The sequence below is a fragment of the Dipodomys ordii genome, unplaced genomic scaffold (genome assembly GCF_000151885.1).
Source record: "Dipodomys ordii isolate 6190 unplaced genomic scaffold, Dord_2.0 Scaffold46, whole genome shotgun sequence".
Lineage (NCBI taxonomy): Eukaryota > Metazoa > Chordata > Mammalia > Rodentia > Heteromyidae > Dipodomys > Dipodomys ordii.
In genome coordinates, this window is record NW_012267262.1 from 1,885,869 (window position 1) to 1,910,217 (window position 24,349).

Here is a 24,349-nt window from a genome sequence, read left to right on the forward strand (position 1 = left end):
GCCCAGAGTTCAGGCCCCACGACTGGACCCAAAAAAAAAAAAAAAGTGCAGCGGTTACTTAGCATTGGTAATGTTTTCTGGCATTTGAAGAACTGAAAATGAGAATTAGAGTCCTCACATGGATAGGTTTTAGGGACATTTTTGAAAAGCAACATGAAAAATGGGATATAGTAAACATTAATATCAAGCAGTAAGAAACCGATGGTGCATGAGGGAGAAGGAGATAGAAATCTGGAGAAGCAGCGAGCTGCTTTAAATGCAAGCACAAGCAAAAAGATACTTTTCATGAGTACTTTTCATTTAAGTAAAAATGTAATGATGAAAGTTATGTAAAAGATATCCACTGCTATCACAACCTTTTCTTTCAGAAAGCCTTTTAAATAGTGTATGTACTATAATTAGTGGGACATGGTTAATTTTTGGTACAGATGTCAGAGACTATTATCTTGAAGTAGGTGTTATCTAATATCAAGTTTGAATAAAAATAGTTGTAAAAGAAATAAAATATCCTGACTTCTTTTTCCCAAAGATTGGTACAAATTTAGCCTCTGTCCCTGCATCATTTAACAAATAGGTCACTTAGTTAACTTTCTGTAGTTTCTGAGTATTCCAGGTTATGTCATGCCTTTGTAACTGCACCATCTTTCTCATTGTTTAGATATGTTACAGTGATTGAGCTTAGGCACTGAGGATAGGTGAACTGGAAAGTGGTGAGTCTGCCTTTAATTACCTGTTGGGATCTACAGTTGAACAAAAGACAACAAACAAAGACTCTGCCTCTTAAAATGGTAGACTGTAAAATGGAGAAAGACCCTCTGTCTTAGAATGATTACAAAAGTTGGAAAAAAAATAGAAAACACTGTAAGTTAGTAAAGCACTTCTTAGTCAAAGCTCAGAAAAGAAGAATAACATTTGGGGCTACATTTGCCTAGAGGATTTGCTTATGTAGAGGAAGCTGCTGAAAAGATGTGCATAGCCCTGTGGATTACATCACATAGGTACAAGTATAAATGGGATCCCCGTAAAGCAAAGTGCTGGGTACTTGGAGAATCTTAAAAAAAAAACTGATCTCAGGAAGAGTGTAGCGATCAAGGAACCCTGACCTGGCCTACAGCCCAGCCTCAAGGCATCTCACTGGCCTTAGAAATTCAGGAGTCTTAAGACTCAATTATTTCTTCAGCAATTTTTCAAATACAATGTTCAGAACATAAAAAGAAAGCAATTAATTACAAAAGGATATCAAGACAACATGGACCCAGTAGATAATAAAAAGAGCTCTAGATCTTATATCAGTATGGATTTAAAAAAACCAATTCTAATTACTAAGTTCAATGATTCCTTGGCACCACATAAACAGAAAAAGCCAGATGTGGCGCTGTGACTCAAACGGTAGAGCGCTTGCCTTGAGCCGAAGAGCTGAGAGACAGCACCCATGCCCAGAGTTCAGGCCCCACGACTGACCAAAAAACAAAACAAAACCAACAAACAAAAAAACTGCATATTAAACCTAGCATTGGAGCCTTAAGCCTGTTGTAATCCTAGCTACTCAGAAGACCAAGACCTGGAAGATTGTGGTTTGAAGCCAACCCAGGTAGAAGAGTCTGCAAGGCACCATCTGTAACGGGCACAATGCCAGACTACAGGCATAGCTTAAGTGGGAGAGTACCCTCTGTGAACAAGAAAGTTGAGTAAGAGCTTGATGTACTGAGCTGAAGCCTCAGCACTGGTGCATGCACGTGCACATACACACAAAGGCCATATAGTGTATGAACTATTCAAAATAGTCAAATTTGTGGACTGGCTGAAAGGAGAGTAAATGTAGCATTTCTTTTGGGAAAGATAGAAGTATTCTAAAATTAGATTATTGTGATGGGGATACAGCACTGAGTATATTAAAGATCTATAGTTACATACTTTTTAAAATAATATGTGAATTCCATCAGTTAAAAAGAGAAAAGAAATCATATAGAATCCCTCTCTCCTCCCCCAAAAAAGATCTTCAAAACAGTCACTGGGGCTTGGGTAGGACATTGGAATTACCTTTATCTAAAGCCAGCAACTAGGACGGTAGGTGAATTCTCAGTGGTCACAATAAAATTTAAAAACAAACAGAAAATCTGGAAGCTGAGGCAGGAGGATCACAAGACCTTGTCTAAGACAATAGAAAACTCTTGAACCATGACATCATCATTGTACTGAAAGACAACTGCCTGGGCTGAATTCTTTTTTTTAAAGAACATTTTCCCCAGGAAGCCTTTATGAAGGAAGGCATTAAAGGGTATTCCAGCAAACTGAAAGTAATTCCTGCTGGAAGGGCAGAACTACAACAAGCAGTGAAGATTGACAAAAGTGAAAAATGTGTGGTGGTGTCCCCAGCAGTTATGAGTGTGTAGCTTCACCAAAAGATGTATATTAGAATTTTCTAACAGCACTCTTGATAAAACTCAAAATGTTCTAAGTTTCTGTCAGCAGTTTACTGGATACATTGGATGGAGTAGTCCTCTCTTATTGAAGTTTTGTTTTTCCAAGTTTTTCATTGTTTGAGAATAACAAAAGAAAGGTAAATGTAGTACTACAAGTTTTTCTTAATTTTGGGTCGGTTGTGGGGCTTGGACTTTGGGCCAGGGTGCTGTCTCTCTACTCTTCAGTTCAAGGCTAGCGTTCTACCACTTGAGCCATAGCGCCGCTTCTGGTTTTCTGGTGTTTTATTGGAGATAAGAGTCTCATGGACTTTTCTGCCTGGGCTGGCTTTGAACCATGATCCCCAGATCTCAGCCTCCTTAGTAGCTAAGATTATAGGCTTGAGCTACCGGTGCCTGGATCCTATAAGATATTTTGAGATCACATTCAAATATTGTTAATGTACTGGTCATTTCATTGTTGCTGGTGTATTTTGGGGGTGGTGGGGACAGGTCATTTGTGTGGCTTGAACTCCAGGGTATGGGTGCTGTCCCTGAGCTCTTTTGTCAAGGCTAGTGTTCTGCCACTTTGAGCCACAGCATCACTTCCGGTTTTCTGATGATTAATTGGAGATAAGAGTCTCACTGACTTTCCTGCCTGGGCTGGCTTCAAACCTCAATCGTCAGAATTCAGCCTCCTAAGTAGCTAGGATTACAAACATGAGTCACACCAAAGGCCCAACTTTTGCTAGTTTCTTAATGTGCCTCATTTATAGTCACATGTCTACAGACATGAGAATGAACAGTTATTAAAAGCTTGCAACTATGTAGACAACCTCACCTACAACTTGAGGGGAAATTAGCCAAATGCAAAAGATTAATGCCTTTGTTCCCTTTATGTTGAACGTGAAATAAGGAAAAGTGTGCCCTTCGAGCCTAGGATAGTGATTACTCCTTTCAGTGGAGCTGCCTAGGATTGGCTAGGTTCAGAAAAGGTCTCCTGGGGGGCTGAAGATGTTCTGTTTCTTAATCCAAGTGTGGGTTTCACAGTTCTTTTCAGGTTGAAAATGTGCTGTAATATTCCCTTGTATGTGCTTTTCTGTATTACATTATATATTAAAACATTTTAAGGATAAAAATATTGGTAAGACTATATAAAACAAAAATCTCTCATGTTTGCAAGTTGGAAAAAAATTTGAGTGGTTAATGCATTGAGGTTTATGAAATGTTAAATACTTGTATTTCAGTGTGGCATAATGTTGTGCACATGCACAATCCCAGCTACTCAGGAAGTTAAATAAGCACAGGTATCACTTGGACCTAAGAAACATACCAGGACTTCATGTGTCTGAAAAAATTAAAAATTTTAGAAAGAAAATAAAAAATTTATACCCCCAAAGAAATGATTGATTTTACTCCTAAAACACTTTAATAAGCAGTTTTGAAATTATAAGTAACCTAAATAAATTTAAAATGAGTTTCAGCTATTTGGAAATATTTTGAGTAGACCAAATAAAAGGATATTGTTAAGTGTCTGATACTATTAGACCTTTTGTCTGTTTTTGCTTCTTCACATACTGCTTGGTGTACTGCTAAACACCACTCAATCTGGCAATACCCCTTGAGGATTTTATGACACTTAATGTATATTGTTCCCTGGAGGAATCATGAAAGAAAGCAAAGATGGAAATTTACTCTTGGGATAAAATGGAAAATTAATTGAAGAAGAAAGCCTATAATTTAAGACATAGTTAATATTGTGAGAATTACAATTTTCATATTTATTTATTGTGTACACTAGTCATCACATTTCTTGCTCTTGTGTGCTATAGCTTGTATGGCTTGTGTTTATATTTTTATCCGATTGGCTGTTTGGGGTGTGTGTGTGTGTGTGTGTGTGTGTGTGTGTGTGTGTTTGATTTCATTGTCTGGTTCTTCTTGCTTTGCTTGCATCAGAGTTACCGTCATTTGGCTTTTAAATTCCATATTAAGATTTTGAAAGAAACACTCCAACAAAAAAATGAATTGCATCTCTGTTATAGTGATTCTGCTGCATGGATTACAAGCACTCTGTCTCCATGCTTGGATAAACTCCATCAAAAGCACATTATCCTCCTACTTCTGCGGCCAGCTGCCTAATTGTATCTGCTGTAACCACACGCTGTTGGAACATGATACCAATGAAGAACAGAAATGATAAATTACTCCCTGCAGGTGATAGTGATAATGATAATTTTTAATTTCCTTCTCCCTCATAAGGTTTAGGCTGATCTTATTTCTTGGCTGTCGTCCTGTTACATGCACACGTGATGTGTCCTTCTCAAGGAAAGACTCTTCACACCAACATACGTGAAAAAGAAATTTGTTTTTATTCTAAATCATTCTTCAAATGAGCATGTAGAAAATGAATTACATCTCCTTTTATACCCACAGTGTACAAGCAAGCAAAACGTGGCTTTAAAATGTCATGATTCAATTTACAAATGCCATGAGTTCTTTAATTTTTGAAATCCACTAAAATGGACTGAATGTCTCACTCTGAAATTATTTTAATGCATAGGAATTTTTAGAATGCACAGTAAAGCAACATCATTCCATTATCTGTTTATGTTCTTTAAAACTATTGTGGAAGCTTCACGGCAAATTTCTAGAGGGATCAAACTGTGACAGAAATTCTCAGTGTGCACTTATTTTCCCTTTTGTTTTTTTCTGTCACCATCATTGTTTTTATATTGTTATTGTTCATTACCCACCCATTTGCCCTTTTCTTGGTCTTGAGATCTTACTATTAAAATTTCTCTGGTATCATTGTATGAGATTTTATTTAGTTGTGACCCTGCCTTTGCTGATTAACTCAGCTCCTAGATACTTATCTTAGTGACTCCTGCCTCCAGGCAGTTACCAGTGCTCCTGACAAGAGTTACACTTGAGACAAGAGAAATTTATTTTCTGTTCAGACTTCTAACCTATCTGATCTTTCTTTCCCAAGCACATATCAAGTGGTAACACCAGCTATTGCTATTACGTATTAGTCCTCATTTTCAATTTCCTGTATTGTTGTTTATTCTTGTATCTTGAATGACTTCTTTTGGGAAAATATAAATTCATTGCAATTAACGCTTAAAAGATCAAAAGAGAATCCGTCATAGCAATGTCATGAAACTATAATTTTTAAAAATGGTGGTATGTTATGTTCTCTAGATAAAAATTGTCTCATTAAGTCAGCTGCTATATTTGATTGGCTATATCATTGTTTTGTATTTTCAAATAGATCTGCAAAAATAGAAATACAATTGCTGTCTTAAGAGTTGACCATTTGTACATATGTGTGTGTGTTACTGAGCATTGAACCCAGGGCCTCACACTCACACTTGTTTAGGTGAGTTCTCTACCATTTGAGCTATGTCCTCAGCCCTTTTCTTTAAGTTAGGTTTTCACTAATTTTGTCCATACTGACCTTGAACTCTTTGTCTTCCTGTCTCCTCCCAAGTAGCTGGAATTATGGATATGTACCACCATGCCCTCCTCTCTGCGAATGATTTTTAATCTTGGGTAACTTTCACCTCATGGTGAAACTCAAATATTAAGAAGGTAAATGGGGTTGGGAAGGTGGCTCAGTGGTAGAGTGCTTGCCTTGCATACATGAGGCCCTGGGTTTGATTCCTCAGTACCACATAAGCAGAAAAAGCCAGAAGTGGTGCTGTGGCTCAAGTGGTAGAGCACTAGCCTTGAGTTCAGGCCCCACGACCTACAAAAAATAAAAATAGTTAATTATTTAAATAAATAGTTTTTGAAAAAAAGAAGGTAAATGTGCTTGAGGAAGAAAAGATGCTCTGATGCAACTTCAAAGAGAACTGTAAAATAAGTGCAATTTCATATGTATTACATCTCTTCCAAATGCTCATAACCAAATGTATCAAAATCTCTTATTTTTCCTTGAGCTTGCTTATCTTTGTCTTTTAGTCACCCAAATAAGCCAGTATTTCTTGCACTGTATTAATAGAGGTGAAGAAAGGAGTGGGTATGGATTAGTTTCTTGGATTTTTTTTTTTTTTTTTTGTCGGTCGTGGAGCTTGACTCTGGGCCTGGGCACTATCCTTGAGCTCTTCAGCTCGAGGCATGTACTCTACCACTTGAGCCACAGCACCACTTCCAGTTTTCTGGTGGTTAATTGGAGATAAGAGTCTAACAATCTTTAATGTCTGGACTGGATTTGAACCATGATCCTCAGATCTCAGCCTTCTAAGTAGCTAGGATTACAGGCATGAGCCACCAGCACCAGAGTTTGGATTTTTAAAGTATAATTTTATTGTTATTATTAAGGTGTGTACAGAGGGTTTGCCATTTCATAAGTCAGGTAATGAGTACATTTCTCTTTTTTGAACAATATCACTCTTCACTTCTCCCTAGTCATTTTCCATGTAGTATATACTGAATTGCATGGCTGCATTCATTCACCCTCCTTTCCCTCCCTTTCTTTACCCCCCCCCAAGCTTCCCTAAAAAGAAAAAAATGAAAGCAAAACAAACACTACCATCAACAACAACAAAACATGTTTCCACTTCCTTAAATTCATCTTGATAAATAGTATTTTAATTACTCAGAGGAGTTTGCACCTTTCTTTGACTTTTAATCACAATTCATAGATAAATTTGGGGGCTGAAGGTAGTTCTAAAGTATCTATATTACAAACACATGATGTATTTTTCATGTTGTATGAACTCATATCAGTCTTTTTTCTTTAGACTTGAATTCTTTAATTGTGATTCTATAATTATTCTACCACATCATTGCTAATTTCCAGTCTGGGTTTGAGGAATTATTGTTTGTTTGTTTTTGTTATTATTTGAGGGGAGGGCTTGCCATGGTTAAAAATATGTTTTTCTTTATGTATGTTATATGTTTTAGTTTCAGGTCTAAAGGTCTTAATTTAATGTTTTTAAATAGTTTTGTAATTATTGTAAATATTCTCTTTTCTCCTTAAACTTTTTGTTGATTCTGTTTTGCTCATCTGCTAGAAAATATATAGAATTATTAATTTTCTTTGCCCCTAATTCATTTAGTTCTAACTACCTTTTAGACATTGCCCTAGCCCCACAGGATGCAAAGATGAATAATAGGAGAGGTTCACTGAGGAAACTGAGGCAAAGGTGATGAACTGAATGCTTGTCCATACAGAACTATCATAGATAAATTACAGTAAGGTGTTATTTCAAATAACCTATTTTCACATAAGCTCTTCATGTTTATTGGAAACAATATAGACAATCACAAAGATTATGAGTACTCCAACTTTATCACCTACTATAAATAGCCTGGTAAATATATTTACAGATATATACGTATATTTAATACATATATCTTTACAGATATATATGTATATTTAATACATATACTTAATCTAATACATATATTTAATTTTCACAATATGCCATATGTGACCATAATACCTACTGATTTGTCACGATGCTCTTTACCTGATAGAATAACGTGACTGTTCTTCCACATCAATCAAGATTTATCGAAGGATTATTTTTGATGGCCAAGTGGTATTAGAAGGAAAACAGTTTTTCTACACATAAGACTTCTGACACCAAAATGTGTAAGTTTTCTACATGTGTGACAACTCACTCTTCAGTTGTCTATAACACAAGCTGGGTGTCCTATAATTCAATTCTGATACTGCCTGATTTAACACAGATTCCACAGGTTAGGTCTCCACCTGATGAGACTGCCCCACACTTCAGGTATCAGCCACAAGAACTGGGCCCCCAAATTACCCATGTTTCTGTCCACATGGTTACACAGAACAACCAAGGATTCACAGAACTTAGAAACACTTCACCAGTTTGAAAGTTTCATATACACAATTACAAAGGATATAAATGTATAGCTAGATGAGTGGGTCTATGGAGCCAGGTCTGGGAACATCCTCGGCACACAACTCTACTGCTTTCCTAGCACATAGACACATCCACCAAACTAGACACGCTGAACTGCTCCTTGTTCTGGGTTTCTAATGTTCCATTGTGTTGTATGACTGAATAAATCATTGGCCATTTGTAATTAGCTCAGTCCTCCGCCCCTTTTCCCTCCCCAGAAGAATAGTACATCTGGTTATTCTTCACACAAACCCCTGTTTTTCTAAATATGACATACTTTTTTCCCACATGGTTATTAATCATTTGATGTTTAAAAATAAATTTCCTGATTTAATTTTTGTTCATTTCTTTTGTTGTGTTATTATTCATTTGTAGTAGCATAATATAGAAAAGACTTAATAAATTGGTCTAATTATGTAAGGCTAGTTATATTTGAGAGACTGAAGACTAAAATACTGATTTGGCTAAAACGTTTCAGAAATTGTGTTGGCTGAGGGACATAAAAACAGGAGTTAAGCCTGGGTCCTACTATTAAATAAATTACATGCTTATAGGGCAGAACTACATGGTAACATAGCACAATATATACTGTAATAGAATTATGTATAATAAATACATATCCAGCAAGTATTTATTTGTCCACTATATGCTACCACTGTTCTGGGTACTAAGAATATAGTGGTAAACTAGAACGTCAGGACGGAACAAATTTAATAAAAAAAATTCACCTGTGGAAGGTGGCTTAAGTATTGGAAACCAACTGAAAAGGTGGTTTCTGATTAACTATATGGTTTTCTGTGATCATTCATAGCTGAATAATTATTTGTTAGAATTATAGTTTTTTTCAAAATACAGAATTTTATGTATATGGAGAAAGACACAAAAATATTGTTCCTAATTTAGTCATGTATATTCCTAATTTAGTTGTGCACAGGTTTTTATTCATTTTGATAATATTTTGAAACTTATTGACAATAATTGTATGTATTTGAGGAGGGGTTAATAAAAAATTTAAAATTTTTTTTCAGTTCTCTCTTGGTATCTAAAATGTAATGAACTTCAAAAAGTTAAATATTGAATTTGCTTTGGACCCAATCCATATTTAGCCCTTCAAGATCAATAAAACTTAACATTCTTAGCAAAAACAGCAGAGTACACAAATTGGCTTAATAATGATTTTTTAATAATCAATCTCTTGTTTTTAAAACTTTATAATCTTCATTAAATGTTAGTTTTAAAAACATTATGTTAAGCTTGTCCCATTAGTGAAAGAGAAAGGAATAGTGTGGCTTAAATTTTAAACAAAAGTAAGACTTCATATTCATATAAATGTTCATTTTTATTGTGGGCCTTTTGTGCTGTTACTGTAATATTAGAATTAATTTTGGAGTTTTCCCTTTAGGTATTTGCTTAAGTTTAACTTGAATACTTTTGTGCTTAGTATATTTTCAAAAAAATGTAATATTTCCAAATTTACTGATTTCAAAATTATTTTTGTTGATCTTACCACAAATGTTTTTATGTTTTGCTCTGTAATTGGAAACACTAGGGTTAATGACATGGAAGTGTTAGTGACATGAAGTGCTCCAAGAAATTAATAAATTGGTACTACTAGGTCAAAACAAAGTAAATAAACTGGCTTTGTATAAAAGAATGTATTTCCATTATGTATTACTATCTTTATAACCCACTAAATGGGTTATATCCATCCCATGGGTTATGCTATGAATCAAGTATATATAGTTGCTTATGATTGTGCAATCTGTACTGAACTTAACCTGGCTAGTGCTTTGGTGGGTCTGTCTTGGTATCTGTCCTGCAGTTTTAGTTGTCTGGCAGAGGCTCCCAGATGGCTTAACTGTACTGTCAGCATCTCAGTCTGTCAGCATCTCAGTCAGTCGTCCAGTTTGGGTCAACTAGTGACTGGCTGGACCTCTCTCTGCCTGCTTTATCATTTCTAGTCTTATTTATTCTAGTCTATCATTTCTCTTTAATAAAACATTGACATTTGATTAATTTTTTTACCCTCATGTTACATTTTTTCTGTGGAGAAAAGCCAAATTATATTCCTTTGTCTTTTACTTATATCTTCCGTAAGAAAAACAGTTTAAGAGGTGTTTGGTTGCTAGGTGCCAATGGCCTATGACTTTAATCCTTGTTACTCAGGAAGCTGATACCTGAAAATTCTGCTTTGAAGCCAGCCTGAGCAGACAAATCTGAGAGACTCTTATAAATAAAAAGGTGTCTTTGAAGCCAGCCTGGGCAGACAAGTCTGCGAGACTCTTATCAATAAAAAGGTGTCTTTGAAATAGTTCCAAATTTGTCATGTCTTTAAAGGCCAAATAGTTAACTATTATATCATATAAATAGTTTAATAATCATTTGTGTTCTTTTAAATTAATAGGCAATCATTGGCTACTTTGACATATATTTTGAGAAGAATTGCCGTAACAGGGTAAGTATCCCAAGTTCTTCATATAAATTAATTATGTGAAGTATGTTGTGTTTTATTTTTGTGCCCCAAGGTGTTTGATCATAGCATTTTGCTGTTGTAAGCATTTGAAGCTTGTATGATTTAGTAGAGTAATGTACCATGATATTAGAAATCTGTACTTCATCAGAAATACTTCTGAACTTTACCAAAACAGGTCATGTTCTCCACGGGCCCCCAGAGTACCAAAACACACTGGAAACAAACAGCATTTCTACTGGAAAAGCCATTTTCAGTTAAAGCAGGTGAGAAGATAAGAAGGGGAAAGACTCTTATTTGTAAACAGAAGTTTCATTTTACAACGTTTATATGCCTACTGCGCACATTGGGGACAGTATAACAGATGTTAACGTAAGCTGTCTCTGGAGCATCCATGTATATATAAATTTCAGGTGGCATTTAATTAAAAGAAATGGTTTAAAGAAAAACTTTAATGTTCAATGTATTTTGCCCCTAAAATAGAGAGTATTATATAGCTCAAAACTTCCATAGAATAACTCAGTAGAAATGCCAGAAGGACTATGTTCTTAACATAGAAATAAACTATCTCTAGGGTAAAGGATATCTAAATGCTTCTTAGCAAAGTTGAACATAGGACCATGAAAAAAAATGGAACTACAGGTATGTAATTTAATGGCAACATAAGAATTTCAATGCCACCACATATAGTTAGACAAGGAAAATCAGTTAGAAGCACCACCCAGAAATGTTGGAATTAGATGAGCATGTTGAAGTATTATAAGTTCATTTGTATGCATATAACAAGGAGAATGTGAGAAAATAACCTTCAATGCAAATGGAACTTCTAGATGTAGAAATTGTAATTTTAAGTGAAAATGGTAATTGTTGAAATTAGTGAGTATAAGAAAAAACAACAGTTAACTTGAAGATACTGCAATAAAATATATCAAAATGTGTCAAGAATGAGATGAGGAAAAAAAAATTTTAATGATCATGTAATAGCATGCATCTGTGAAAGAAGCTGGAAGACAAACGGGAAGAAAAAAAGGACACAGACTAGTAATACAGTTGACATAATACAGTTGACAAAATAACAGCCAAATTTTCTTAAATTGGATAAAAACTGTAACATGCAGCTTAAATAATTTTAATAACCCCCCCAACAGGATATATATATATATATATATATATGCACACGTGCACATGGGCACGCACCCCCACACACACACACACACAAATTTAGAACTAAATATTCTTTATACCGAAAAAAAGATGAATTATATGTGTGTGTGTATATATATATATATATATATATATATATGAACATAGAAAGGAGTGTCAGAATACTCATCAGCAACCATGTAAGTCAGATGATAATCAAATGACTGGACAATATGATAAAAATATATCCCTATGGTGACTGTAATCTGAGTAGTGTTTCAAAATTTCCAGACCTATCTTTTCACAATCTTAGATAAGTCCATAAGTTTTATCTATATTGACTAGTCATTTCAAGCCTAAGGCCTAGGCAAGTGCTTACCCAGACTAAGCCAAATCCCAGCCTTTAGACTAATCATAGTTTAGCTAATGATCATGTTTTCTTCTTATTATTTGACTATGCCCAGATATTCTTCTACATAGACAACTGTTTTGACCTCTTCTCCTTGATAAATTACAACTTTTCTCTTTCCAACCCAGCTCATTCTTTAGTTGGCCCAGAAAAATAGTTGTTCTTTCTTCTATGAAATAATTGTATACATACATCTATGTTATGGTGAGCTTTGATAAGAAAAGATGAGTTATTTGCTTCTCTCCTGATCTGATACAGTATTTGACATACTGTAAATTGATTCTGTTGTCATGCATTGAAATTAATTCCTCTCATCACTTTGGATGATATCATACTAAGGCCATTTAGCTGGCTGCTATCAGTAATTCTCCTGTTTTTGCCAACTGATGTCCTCAGAATTTATTCAACTTGAGTAGCTTGTTATTCAAATTTATCTTGGCTAGTCTGAAAAGAAGTTTTTCTCAGTGCACTGTACAATTTTCAGGTCACGTTTAAGCTGAGTCTCATTGGGAGACTTTGCAAGATATGAGGCTTGTTCAGTTTTCAAAATTTAATATAATAAGATTGTTTTAAATAAGTAAAATAGTTGTAAACATCCTATAGTTATTCTGCCTAGACTGGTGGTTGTGCTATATGATTTCTAAATATGTACGTATGTTTGTGCCAATATTTTTAGTAATAGTAAACCTGTTTTGGTAGTAGTAACTTTATCCCTGTAAATAACATAGTGCTTAACAGGGGGGGAAAGCAATATAAATAACAGAATTTTTTTCAAACTAAGAATTTACCTAAAATAAGAATTTAGCCAGGCACACCCATAGCTCATTCCCATAATCTATTCAGGAAACAGAGATTGGGAGGATCATAGTTCCAGGCCAGCCTAGGCAAAACAGTTCACAAGACCCCACCTAGAACAATAACTGGGCATGATAGTGCCTGCCTGTCATCCCTATCTCTATAGGAGACAAGGATTAGAAGGATCATGATGGCAGGCCAGCCCTTGTTGAGTACTCAAAAGACTACCGTCTGATCATAAAGGGCTGGGCATGGTAGCATGTGCTTCTCATCTCAGCTGTGTTGGGAAGAGTAAGTAGAAAGCACACACACACACACACACACACACACACACACACGTTATAGTTATAATACATTTGGCTAAGAGCAAAGTAGAACAGTAAAAGGATGAACCTAATTGGTTTGGGTTTTTAGGCTTGTTTTTGTTTTAAGTCTGGATACATTTCACGTAGTTGAGCTTAAAAATATGATTAAGACTAGGCTATGTTTTTCTTTTTCTATACATAATAGGTTTTTACTATGGAAAATCTGGATTTTTTCCCCCTTTTTCTGAAATCTAAGCCTTCCTAGTGATATTGATTGTGTTTTTCTTTTCCACTTCTGGGAAAATGAAATTTCATTGTTCTAGAAGAAAAGTAATTTTTAAAAGTGCACTAACGGAATTGAAATGAAACCAGTTTTCTTCCTGCCCCAGCTGCAACACTGCTATGTGGTACGCTGCGAGCTGTCTGCAGGCATAAACACAAGACAATACAGCTCGGCTCCACCACGTCCTTTGCAGTTCCCACCACCCCGAAAACACATTACATCAGTCATCTTGTATCTAGTTGACACTGATTAATTACCCTGATCTATTCTGCTGTTATAGCCACTGCCTTGGCATACTGTAGATAGACCTAGACAATTGAAGGGAGTTCAGCACTGTGAATTATATATTTATTACTGTGACCCTTCTTGCCATTTAATTAACTTAAATATCTGTGTGCCCTGGGCTTTCAAATTATTATTATGGAAAAAATGTCATATTTGTCTTTTGTTTAAGATGTAAAAATAACAGCCATCAGCTTTATACCTAAGGCAATGCGTGTTAATTTTTCAAATGTTCTCTATAATATTGATACATAAAATCGTTCCTGTGAAAATTTAACAAAAATTTTCATTACTAATTCAATTTGACTAGGGCTGCCTTGCTCAGTAGAAAAATGCACAAAAATCTTATTAGGTATCCTTTGAACCTGAAATGAAGAATTAGATCCCCTGCTTTAGAAGCACCATGAAACATTTCTATCTTAATCCTTCCTTGTAAGGAAGGATTTTTACAACATCTTCAGATTAGCTTACTCATTTTTGGTTTTTCTTTCTCTATTTAGGTCAGTAATCTATTTCATGTTAATTTTAAGAGGTAATGGTTCTTTTCCAAATGTGTATTTGTTTCATCAATGCTTTTTAAAAATATATTTTATTGTTATTGTAAAGGTGATATGCAGAGGTGTTATGGTTACATAAGTCAGGTAATAAGTACATTTCTTTTTGAACCATGTCACCTCTTCCCTTGCTCTATTCCACTTTTTCCCTTCCATCCTCACCCACAAGTTGTATAGTTCATTCTCCACATAGTATCTAGTGAGTACTGCTGCTATATTTGTTCACCCTTTGTCCCTCCATTTCTGTCTCCCTTCTCCCAAAGACAACTTAACAAACAAGATAAAAGGAAAAGACAGCAACAACAACAAAAATCTCATTTACATCTCTTGGAGTTCATTTCTAAAATACTATTTTATGTGATCATATGCACAGAGCTGTGAAGCCTTTGTGATCTGCTCCTATGAATATCATCAATTCTTTTAAAAAGTCTCTTTCTAAGCACTCAGTTTTTTTTATCAGTCTTTACATCTGTCCTTTAGCCAGTAAGACACTGTGTTTATAAGTTCTCCTACTTGTTCTTTTTTCAAAGTTGTTTTGGCTATTCTGGATATTTGTTTATATATGGTTTTTCTAATTAGCTTGTGAATTTCTGCCCTCTTAGTTGATAGGTTTTCTTTTATCACTTCAAAGGGTTTATTCTGCCTGAAGTTGGCTTTTTGTTTTAGATCTATGGGTTTATTAGTCCTCTGACATATTTTCTGAATTTTTTTTTCTTGTGTGTGCCTATTTTAACTTCTCAACTTTCTAGTTGAATATATATTGGGCTGTATGATACAATCCCCTAGTTACTAAGTCTGCATCTCTACTAATTGATTGGTAAAAATTTTAGAATTCTTTTCATGCTCCAGTTTGGGTGATTTTTCTTCTAGTTGTTCAGATTCACTGATTTTTCTTTTTCTGCAATGTCTCCAGCTCTGGAGGTTCTATTTAAATCTGCTTTTTTGTTATCTATTCTTTCATCATAGTTCCTCAATCTTTCTGTTGACTGATTTTTTTTCTGCTAATAGGCCTCAATTTGCTGCTTTTTCACATACCCAAGTGTTTTTTTTTTTTATTTGTTTGCTTTTTGTTTTTTGTTTTTATTGTGAAAATACCATACAGAGGGGTTACAATTACATGGGCAAGATAATGAGTACATTTCTTTTTTTCTTTTTTTTTGGGGGGGGTCCGGTCGAGGGGCCTGAACTCTGGGCCTGGGTGCTGTCCCTCAGCTCTTCAGCTCAAGGCTAGCACTCTACCACTTGAGCCACAGTGCCACTTCCGGCTTTTTTCTTTTTTGCTTATGTGGTGCTGAGGAATCGAACCCAGGGCCTCTTGCATGCAAGGCAAGCGCTCTACCACTGAGCCACCTTCCCAGCCCAATGAGTACATTTCTTATCCCAAGTGTTTTTTAATTGGCCAGCAGACATTAAAAATTTTGTGTTGTTTAATGTTTAGATTTTATCTTTAAAAATAACTTGATACTTGTTTTTAATTATAGTCTACCTTGATTCTAACCTTTAACGTTTGGTTAGGAGGGCATTAGATGTTACAGTTCAGATTTCAACTTTTGACCTGTTCTTTCTATTCTGCCTGGTAGATTCCCAGATGTGTGAGCTGTGGGAATTGTTTGGTTACTTGCTTTCTAGATGCTATGTTTTGTTCAGAACCACAGTTTTGTCCTACAGTATTCAGGACAGTGTCTAATGAACGTCTAAAGAGGTGTTAATGGAGATTTCTCAACCTGTTCTACTGAAAATAACTGATCAGTAATGAATTTCATCTACTCCCACTAATGTTATATATGTTTATTTTTACTTCTGTTTAAATCTTGACATAATTGATTTGGTAGAGTATCTAACAATAATGTTAAGTGACATCTTTGCTGTGTTCTCACTTAAATCTAAATGCAGTTTGCAAATCTAAATGCAGTTTGCTTTTTATATTTGTTCTTGGATTTTTTAATAAGTTTTTTATTGTGAAAATACTGTACTGAGGGGTTACAGTTACATGAGCAAGGTAATAAGTACATTTCATATCAAGCATTGTTGCCTCCTCCTTTGTTTTTCCTCACTCGTGTTTTTTTTTTTTTTTTTGGCCGGCAAGGGGCCTGAAACCCGGGCCGGGGCCCCAACCCCCAACCCCTCAACCCAAGGCCAGCGCTCTACCACTTGAGCTACAGCGCCACTTCTCCTTTGTTTTTCCCCTACCATTCCTTCCCTCCTACCTCAACTACACCCCCTCATCCCCCGCCTAAATTGTAAAGTTCATTTTTCAACACAGTGTCATGTACATCTCATTGTTACAATGGGTCAACCTGTATCCCTATTTAAACATTTTGTTTTTTCCCTTCCCCTCCCCAAATTATATCGACAGCAAATACAGTGAAAACCAGGGGTTATACCATGGGGGAGGAACATACAAAGCAACAAAAAAAATCACATGGTACCTTATAATGTTCTTGGATTTTGATAAATATTTATCAAAATCCCTCAGTAAGGAAATTGCTTTCTGTTCTTTGTCAATCACAGACCTTTTATGAATTAATGCTGAAGTTTATCAAAGGCTAATTGGTCATTCTGTAGTAATTTGAGCATGTGTATGCCCAACAGTCCAGTAGTTCACATTCTAGAGAAACTCATGACGTTTGAACACTGTAAGAACACTACAAGTACATACACTGAATGTAACAGGGATACAGGTGAAAAGTGTGGTAATGGGCAATTTGGCCATTGTGCAGACCTCATACAATATACTACTTAAACATACCTACATAATACAGCCTGCCAAACACCAAGCTGTAAGATATACACTATTATATGTGCAGTCTGTCACAGGACTATAATTATACTAAAAACAAACTGGAAACAGTGTGAGAGAAGAATGGATAGTCTACTGGGACGGTCTAATACTGACAATATCAAATGTAAATGACCTGTAGCTATCCTATTTGCCTCATCTTCATCTTGCAAACTTTAAATGAAATAAGGAAGCCATGAAAAATAGTAAATGCAGGATGTTTTTAGTCTTAAAGCATATACTTAAGCCATATACTATCCTTTTTTTTTTTTTTTTTTGCCAGTCCTTGGGCTTGAGCTCAGGGCCTGGGTGCTGTCCTTGAGCCTCTTTGTGCTCAAGGCTATCATTCTACCACTTGAGCCACAGCATCACTTCTAGTTCATTCTGGGTAGTTTATTGAAGGTAGAGTCTCATGGACTTTCCTGCCCAGTCTGGCTTTGAACTGTGATCCTCAGATTTCAGCCTCCTGATGGGCCTTCATCACCCAGTTTTAAGCCATATATTTTAAAAGGAGGCAACATGTAGATTTTAAGGAAGCATCTATGTGTGTGGAGTTATTTTTGAATCATTAGCTGTCTTTTTTAACATAGGAAGTATTTTATAGAAATAATCAATTTATATTAGGATGCACTGCTTATTAAATAAGACAAAATTGATAAGCCATTAAGCCCTAAAAATGAGCTGTTGCTCATAAGTGTTGGTAATGCAGCAATAGTAAATTTAACCTAATCTTAGTTAGTAATTACTATTCTCTATCATAAGAACTTTAAATTTTAAACTGTAACCTTAATTTGACAAAAGTGGCGATTCCAAGTAATCCAGAAATGGTGATTCATGTATATAATCCCAGCATCTGGGGCTTAGTTTGAGTCTAGCCTGGCTATATAGCGTAACTGTGTCTCAAAAGGAGTGTGGAAGAGGTTGGGGATTTAGCTCAGTGCAAGAGTACTTGTCTGGCAAATGCAAGGCCCTGAGTTTAGTCCTCAGCACCTTAAAAAAAGCAGTAAAGGAGAGCGGGGAGAATAGAGTAGTAAAATACTGCTTACATGTTTAAAACTGGAAAATGTCTATGATTTGAAGTTAGTAATGCCTTTACTTCTTCCCTAGGTTAATGTCTTAACAGATAAGAAAACAACTATTAGAACTTAGTAAAGATAAACATTTTAATATATATTTTTATTGTTATTGTAAAGGTGATGTACAGAGTTATTATTACACTTAACGTTAATAAGTCAGGTAATGAGTACATTTCTTTTTGAACAATGTCACTCCTTCCCTCTTTCTCTCCCAGTTCTCTCCCATCCCACCCACAAATGTATCATTGCTGCATTTGTTCACCCTTTGTCCCTCTCTCTCTGTGACCCTCCTGACCCTCTCAAAGACAGACTAACAAGACAAAAGGAAAAGAAAACAAAAACATCAACAAAGAAAAAAGAAAAATCTCTTGTTTCCATTTCTTGGAGTTCATTGCATAAAATATTATTTTATATGATCATATGCACAGAGCTATTGAGCCTTTGTGATCCTCTAATAATATCTACCATCTCACTGTGTGAATGCCCAGAGACTTAAATAAATATTAATGGTTTTGTAAATGAAGATACCTGCACATACAGATGTCCTATGGTAGTAATTAATCTGTACTCTTTAAAATTTGTAGCACATCTGACTAGTAATCTTTTTTTTTTTTTGTCAGTTGTGGGGCCTGAACTCTGGGCCTGGGTGCTGTCCCAAAGCTCTTCAGTTCAAGGCTAGCCATCTACCACTTGAGCCACAAAGCCAATTCCAGCTTTTTCTCCTTATGTGGTGCTGAGGAATCGAACCCAGGGCCTCATGCATGCAAGGCAAGCACTCTACCACTGAGCCACCTTCCCAGCCCCAGTAATCTTTTTTATGTGCACTATTAGTATCACATGTGGTAGTTTATTTCATTTTCTTACTATAGACAAATAAGTTAGATATAAAAGCTAAAAGTATATGTACATATTCAGTCAGACCCCAACACATGGAATCATTTTTATATTTTACAAAATTGAATATACCCTACTCCACATTCAATTATCAGTCTTGACTTTTTGCAAAGATGTATAAAATGCAGCAGTAATATAGTACTTGTAAGTATTGAGTGTTGTTTTCACCAATACTGGGGGCCTGAACATTTTGCTCAAGGTAGGGCTCTGCCACCCAACCACTTCTGGCTTTTTGTGGTTTATTGGAGATAAGAGTCTCACAAACTGTTCCTGCCCAGGCTGGATTCTAGGATCCTTAGAACTCAGCCTCTTGAGAAGCTAGGATTATAGGTATAAGACACTGGAGCCTGGATGTTTAACAAAAGAACATTCATTGCCTAGAGAGAAGGTTGTAGTTGTATTTATTTGTTTAAAAACTTCTTACAGTATGTTCACAAATAAAATAAAATTAAAAAAAAAACTTCTTTTTTTGCCTGTCCTGGGGCTTGACCTCAGGGCTTAGGCTCTGTCCCTGAGCCTCTCTGTGTGCTGCCACTTGAGCCACAGTGGAATCTAACCCAGGGCTTCATGCATGCTAGGCAAGCATTCTACCACTAAGCTACATTCCCAGCCCTAAATAGATTTTTAATAGGCTATTGCTCAGTACTTGGATAAACATTGATTTGGTACTTACATGATTTATATAGATACTTCAATCATTATGTGCAGTCTCATCCTGTCCAGCCATATTCCTAGTATATTGTTTGCTGTTAAATTTACTAATGCAAGGAATAATAATCAGTTACAATTGAACAGTGTTTTGCTAGTTTTAAATGACTCCTTGGAAATAGAGAAAAGTTAGCTGAGAAGTATTTATGATCACAAAAGCACGTAAGAGTCCCAGTATTGGAATAAAATAATAAATGTTTAGGAAAATTAGCCTTTACCTAAAACTGATGCAATTTTTTTGTGTTCCTTGTTAGGTAAGTTCTGTTTCCCATTTACTATGTCAGTACACTGAAGACCAACAGCCTTCAGTGCATTAAAGTTTCTCCAGCTATAATTTCTCCATATCCCACTTCTTGAAGGCTTTCTGTACCTGTTTTCTCTCCTTAAACGCCATTACATGTATACTCCTTAATCCTAGTTAGTCATGACTTTAGCCCTGCCCTTAGGTCACCTATTAATTCCTATAAAACCTTGACTCACTGCCTCCTTCAATCTTCCTGAAGCCTATTTTAGACATAAGTTTGTTATGTAGCTGCTAATATAACTATGTCTTTTTACACTTGACCATGAACTCTTTGAGACCCTGCATTATTCTCTTTTCTCTATGCCCAGAACCACTAGAGAGCCTTGTAGTCAGTAATAAAACTACCCCCACTGCCACCTCCACCATGCATGACTGTGGTTTTGCTCTCTCACATAGGATTTGGCTAGGGATGTATGTGACTCAGTGATAGAGCACTGCAGGTACAAGACCCTGGGTTCCATCCACAGCACCAAAAGGGGCTAAAAAGGCAGGGGATGTGGGGGGAGAAGGTGGATAATCAAAAGCATTTCATCCCTGAGATATGTAGATGGTAACATAAAACTGTTCTAGAGGTCTATTCAACAATGAAAAATTTTAGAGAAGCCTCTTGAAACAAAAAATTGTTAAGTACAATTACTTACTTTCCTGTTAGAGTATGCTATGTGAATTCTTATTCATACTTTTGCCTCTCTGTCTCTTACAGGTGAAGCCTTAAAAGGAAAGATCACAGTTCACAAGAATAAGAAGGATCCTCGTTCTCTTATTGTGACCCTCATGTTGAATAACTCAACTCAGACTTACAGTCTTCAATGACAAAGCCATGCATGCACAGCTAGCTTGCAGGTTTAATGTGGGGGTAGGGCCAGTAGTAGGTGGGAGGCAGCAGGTTTTGGATGAGGACGTGGGAGAGATGGGAGGTAGTTCAGCTGAGGACAAGGACCAAGTGAATGCTTCGTAGTAATCTCATTCTTAGAGGTCTGCTCAGCCGGATTTAAGCAAGTGTTAGCCCCCCTCTTGAGTTTAGCTATATTGAAAATTGTCTAAATTGGCTTATATTTGGAACAGTGATAATTCTTTGTTTTTTATAAGTTTCTTACTAGAAATTTTAATAACAATTGATTAGTTTTTAGATAACAGTTTACTAAATTCATAGCACAATCAAGTACCCATTTTATTGACCATTTCCTTTGTAATAAGGAATAACTTTTAGCAGTATTTTTGCTAGACTATCAGGATATAGTAGACAGCAAGTGTAAGGAACTGGAAGCAGCCTTCTACAAATTGCATTTAAAAAGACAGCTTAACGTTGACAGGCTGTCTAATATACCTGTGATTCTCATTTTGTAGTTTCTTCCCCTTTTGTGGATATTCTTTAGCCATAGACTTCCAGGATTGCCCAAGAATTCTAAACTCAATATATTCACTTCTAGGTTTCATAGAAGTTTTTAAAGAATGGGATGTATACTTATTTACTAATATATTACCTTTTTAAAAGTAGATCTATATGCAGAGGTTAAACATATAGCTGCTAATATACTTATATCATTATGAAATTGTGTCATTTGCAGTTATTGATGTCAGTTTGAAACTGAATGGAAAATGCTTAATAAAATGTATAGAACAATTACCACTATAGAACAGTATTACTATTATAAAATATTTCAGCTTTTGTAAAAACATAAGCATTCAAGACAAGCATTTTAAAAAGGAATCCATTTTAAGAAAATAGAGATTTTAGTGGGAGAGGTAGGCATGTATGTTCAGCTATATTTGGTTGTTGGTGAAAATAAGGCAGTTTAACATAGTGTTGAGCAACAGCTCTGCATCAGTGCCATGTTCAAACCAGATCTTACTTGAAGTGTTATCTCTATCACCTCCTTAGCCTCTGCCTCCTTAACCTACCATAGATGCACCAATTTAAGATATTTAGATCAGGACCTGGCACATAGAGAATAGTAACACTGAGTAACAGCTCTTTTAAACATTCAAGGACCTCTTCTGAAGAATGCGTGACATGCACATCTGATCAGAGTAAGAAATCAATCTCCTTGGATAGTAATTAAGTATCTTAGCACATAAATGGGCAAAAAGATTTTCATAGAATATATCCAAATAGCAAAAATCTGTGTCAAAAAGAAAATGCCTTAAGCTAGACTTTCATCAGTGAAAAAATAACCCCTTTAAATGGTGGTATTAGGATTGTAGTCTTGGTCTTTCTTCATAAACATCATTTCTGTTTTCAGTGAATTAAACCAGATAGTTTGTTTTTAACCATTGAATTCAGACCATTACTGAAAATGTGAGGTGCTGATATCTTTTAAAAGTACTTTTTTGTTTTGATGTGGGCTTTTGCTCTGTTACCCAGGCTAGTCTACAATGCCTGCACATAAGTGAGTCTCCCGCCTGAGTCTCCAGCCTGCTGAGGCTACAAAACCAGTTCGTTTAAATTCTGTCGTGGTAGTTTCCTGTGCACATTTGAAGATTAGAGGGATAAAATATATAAGGAGATCCTTAGGAAAATGTAAGTGATTTTTTTTTTTTCAGGCAGAAGAGTTTATTGGAGGGAGCGCAAACTGTCAGCCTACTAGATGATTTTTTTAAGTGACCAAAAGTGATCAATTTATTTACTTTTGAACCAGTCCTGGGGCAGGAATTTAGGGTTTGCATACTATTCCTGGCTTTTTTACTTAAGGCTGACACATTGCCACTTGAGCCACCATTCTGCTTCCCATTTTTTACTATTAAAGTGGAGATAAGAGTAACAAACTTTCCTTCCTGGGCTGCCTTTGAAAATTGAGCCTCAGGTCTCAACCTCCTAAGTAGCTAGGGTAATAGGTGTTGAGCTATCAGCTCTTGGCTTGGTCTTTTTTTTTTTTTAATGACTAACTGATAGCTTCCTACTGTTTAAAAAGATATTTCTCAAAAGTTATTCCTCTGTAACTTTTTTGTTTTGGAGAGGTTTTTTTTTCCCCATTGACCCTTGATATTCTTTTCTTGACCTGCTGTAGTTAATAGATCTGTTCTATTCAGTCAGCCTTCCCAGACTGGGACGTTCTAATTTGTGCACCTAAGCATTTTATGAGAACATGAACATCCAAATGTTAGCTCTTCAATTGGAATTTCTGTCATTAAACTGCTGTGAAAAATAAGTACTTCATAGCCCTTGACAATGATAAATACAGTGTCCTTTCATGCTGTGGGCAGATGATCATTTAAAGATAGCAATTTGTTTTATTTCCATTAAGAAAATACATTTTCTCCTATTTGCCTTTGTAAAAACCAAACAGTACAGTGATGTGTAGGTTTCATCCAAATATGATATATGATAGTCATCTGTGTGGAGAACAGCAGGTTCTGAAGAGAATACTTTGGAAGGAGTATTCCAAGAAAACAGAATTCTTTTTTTTTTTTTTTTTTTGTCAGTTGTGGGGCCTGGACTCTGGGCCTGGTGCTGTCCCTCAGCCACAGTGCCACTTCTGACTTTTTCTGCTTATGTGGTCCTGAGGAATCGAACCCAGGGCCTCATGCATGCAAGGCAAGCACTCTACCACTGAGCCCCCTTCCCAACCCGAAAACAGAATTCTTGAAGGTTTCATGCAATGCACAAAATTATTCTTTCAATTACAATTGCTGGGAGGTGTACACACCTGTAATCCCAACAACTAAGTAGACTGAGACAGGCTAGGCAAGTTAACCAGACTGATTTCAAAATGCAAAAAATAGCCAGGTGCTGGTGACTCACTCCTGTAATCCTAGTTATTCAGGAGGCTGAGAGCTGAGGCAGCTCAAAGGCAGGCTGGGCAAGAAAGCCCATGAGATTCTTACTTCTGATTGAAAATTTTAAAAAATGGAAATGGAGCTGTGTCTCAAAGTGATAGACCATGAGCCTTGAGCAAAAGAGCTTAGAGACAGCACCTAATCCCTGAGTTCAGTCCCCATGACAAACCTCCCTCCCCCAAAAAAAATAAAAGCAAAAAGTAGAAGACACATGTGGGTATAGCCTAGCAATAGAACATTTCCTAGCATGCTTCAGGCCCTGAGTTTAATTCTCACTGTCAAAGCTAAA

General features: G+C 35.9%; 1 protein-coding gene across 1 annotated transcript in view; it reads left to right on the top strand.

Annotated features, from left to right (window-relative positions):
* Prmt3 (protein arginine methyltransferase 3) overlaps positions 1 to 21,910 on the top strand; it is a 114,443-nt gene extending 92,533 nt beyond the window's left edge. Inside the window, exons 13-15 of the mRNA XM_013019647.1 lie at positions 10,686 to 10,736; positions 10,930 to 11,017; positions 20,987 to 21,910. Coding sequence (XP_012875101.1) covers positions 10,686 to 10,736; positions 10,930 to 11,017; positions 20,987 to 21,096 — 249 coding nt within the window. The 3' untranslated portion in view covers positions 21,097 to 21,910. The remainder of the gene's footprint in view (positions 1 to 10,685; positions 10,737 to 10,929; positions 11,018 to 20,986) is intronic.
* Positions 21,911 to 24,349: the final 2,439 nt, after the last annotated feature.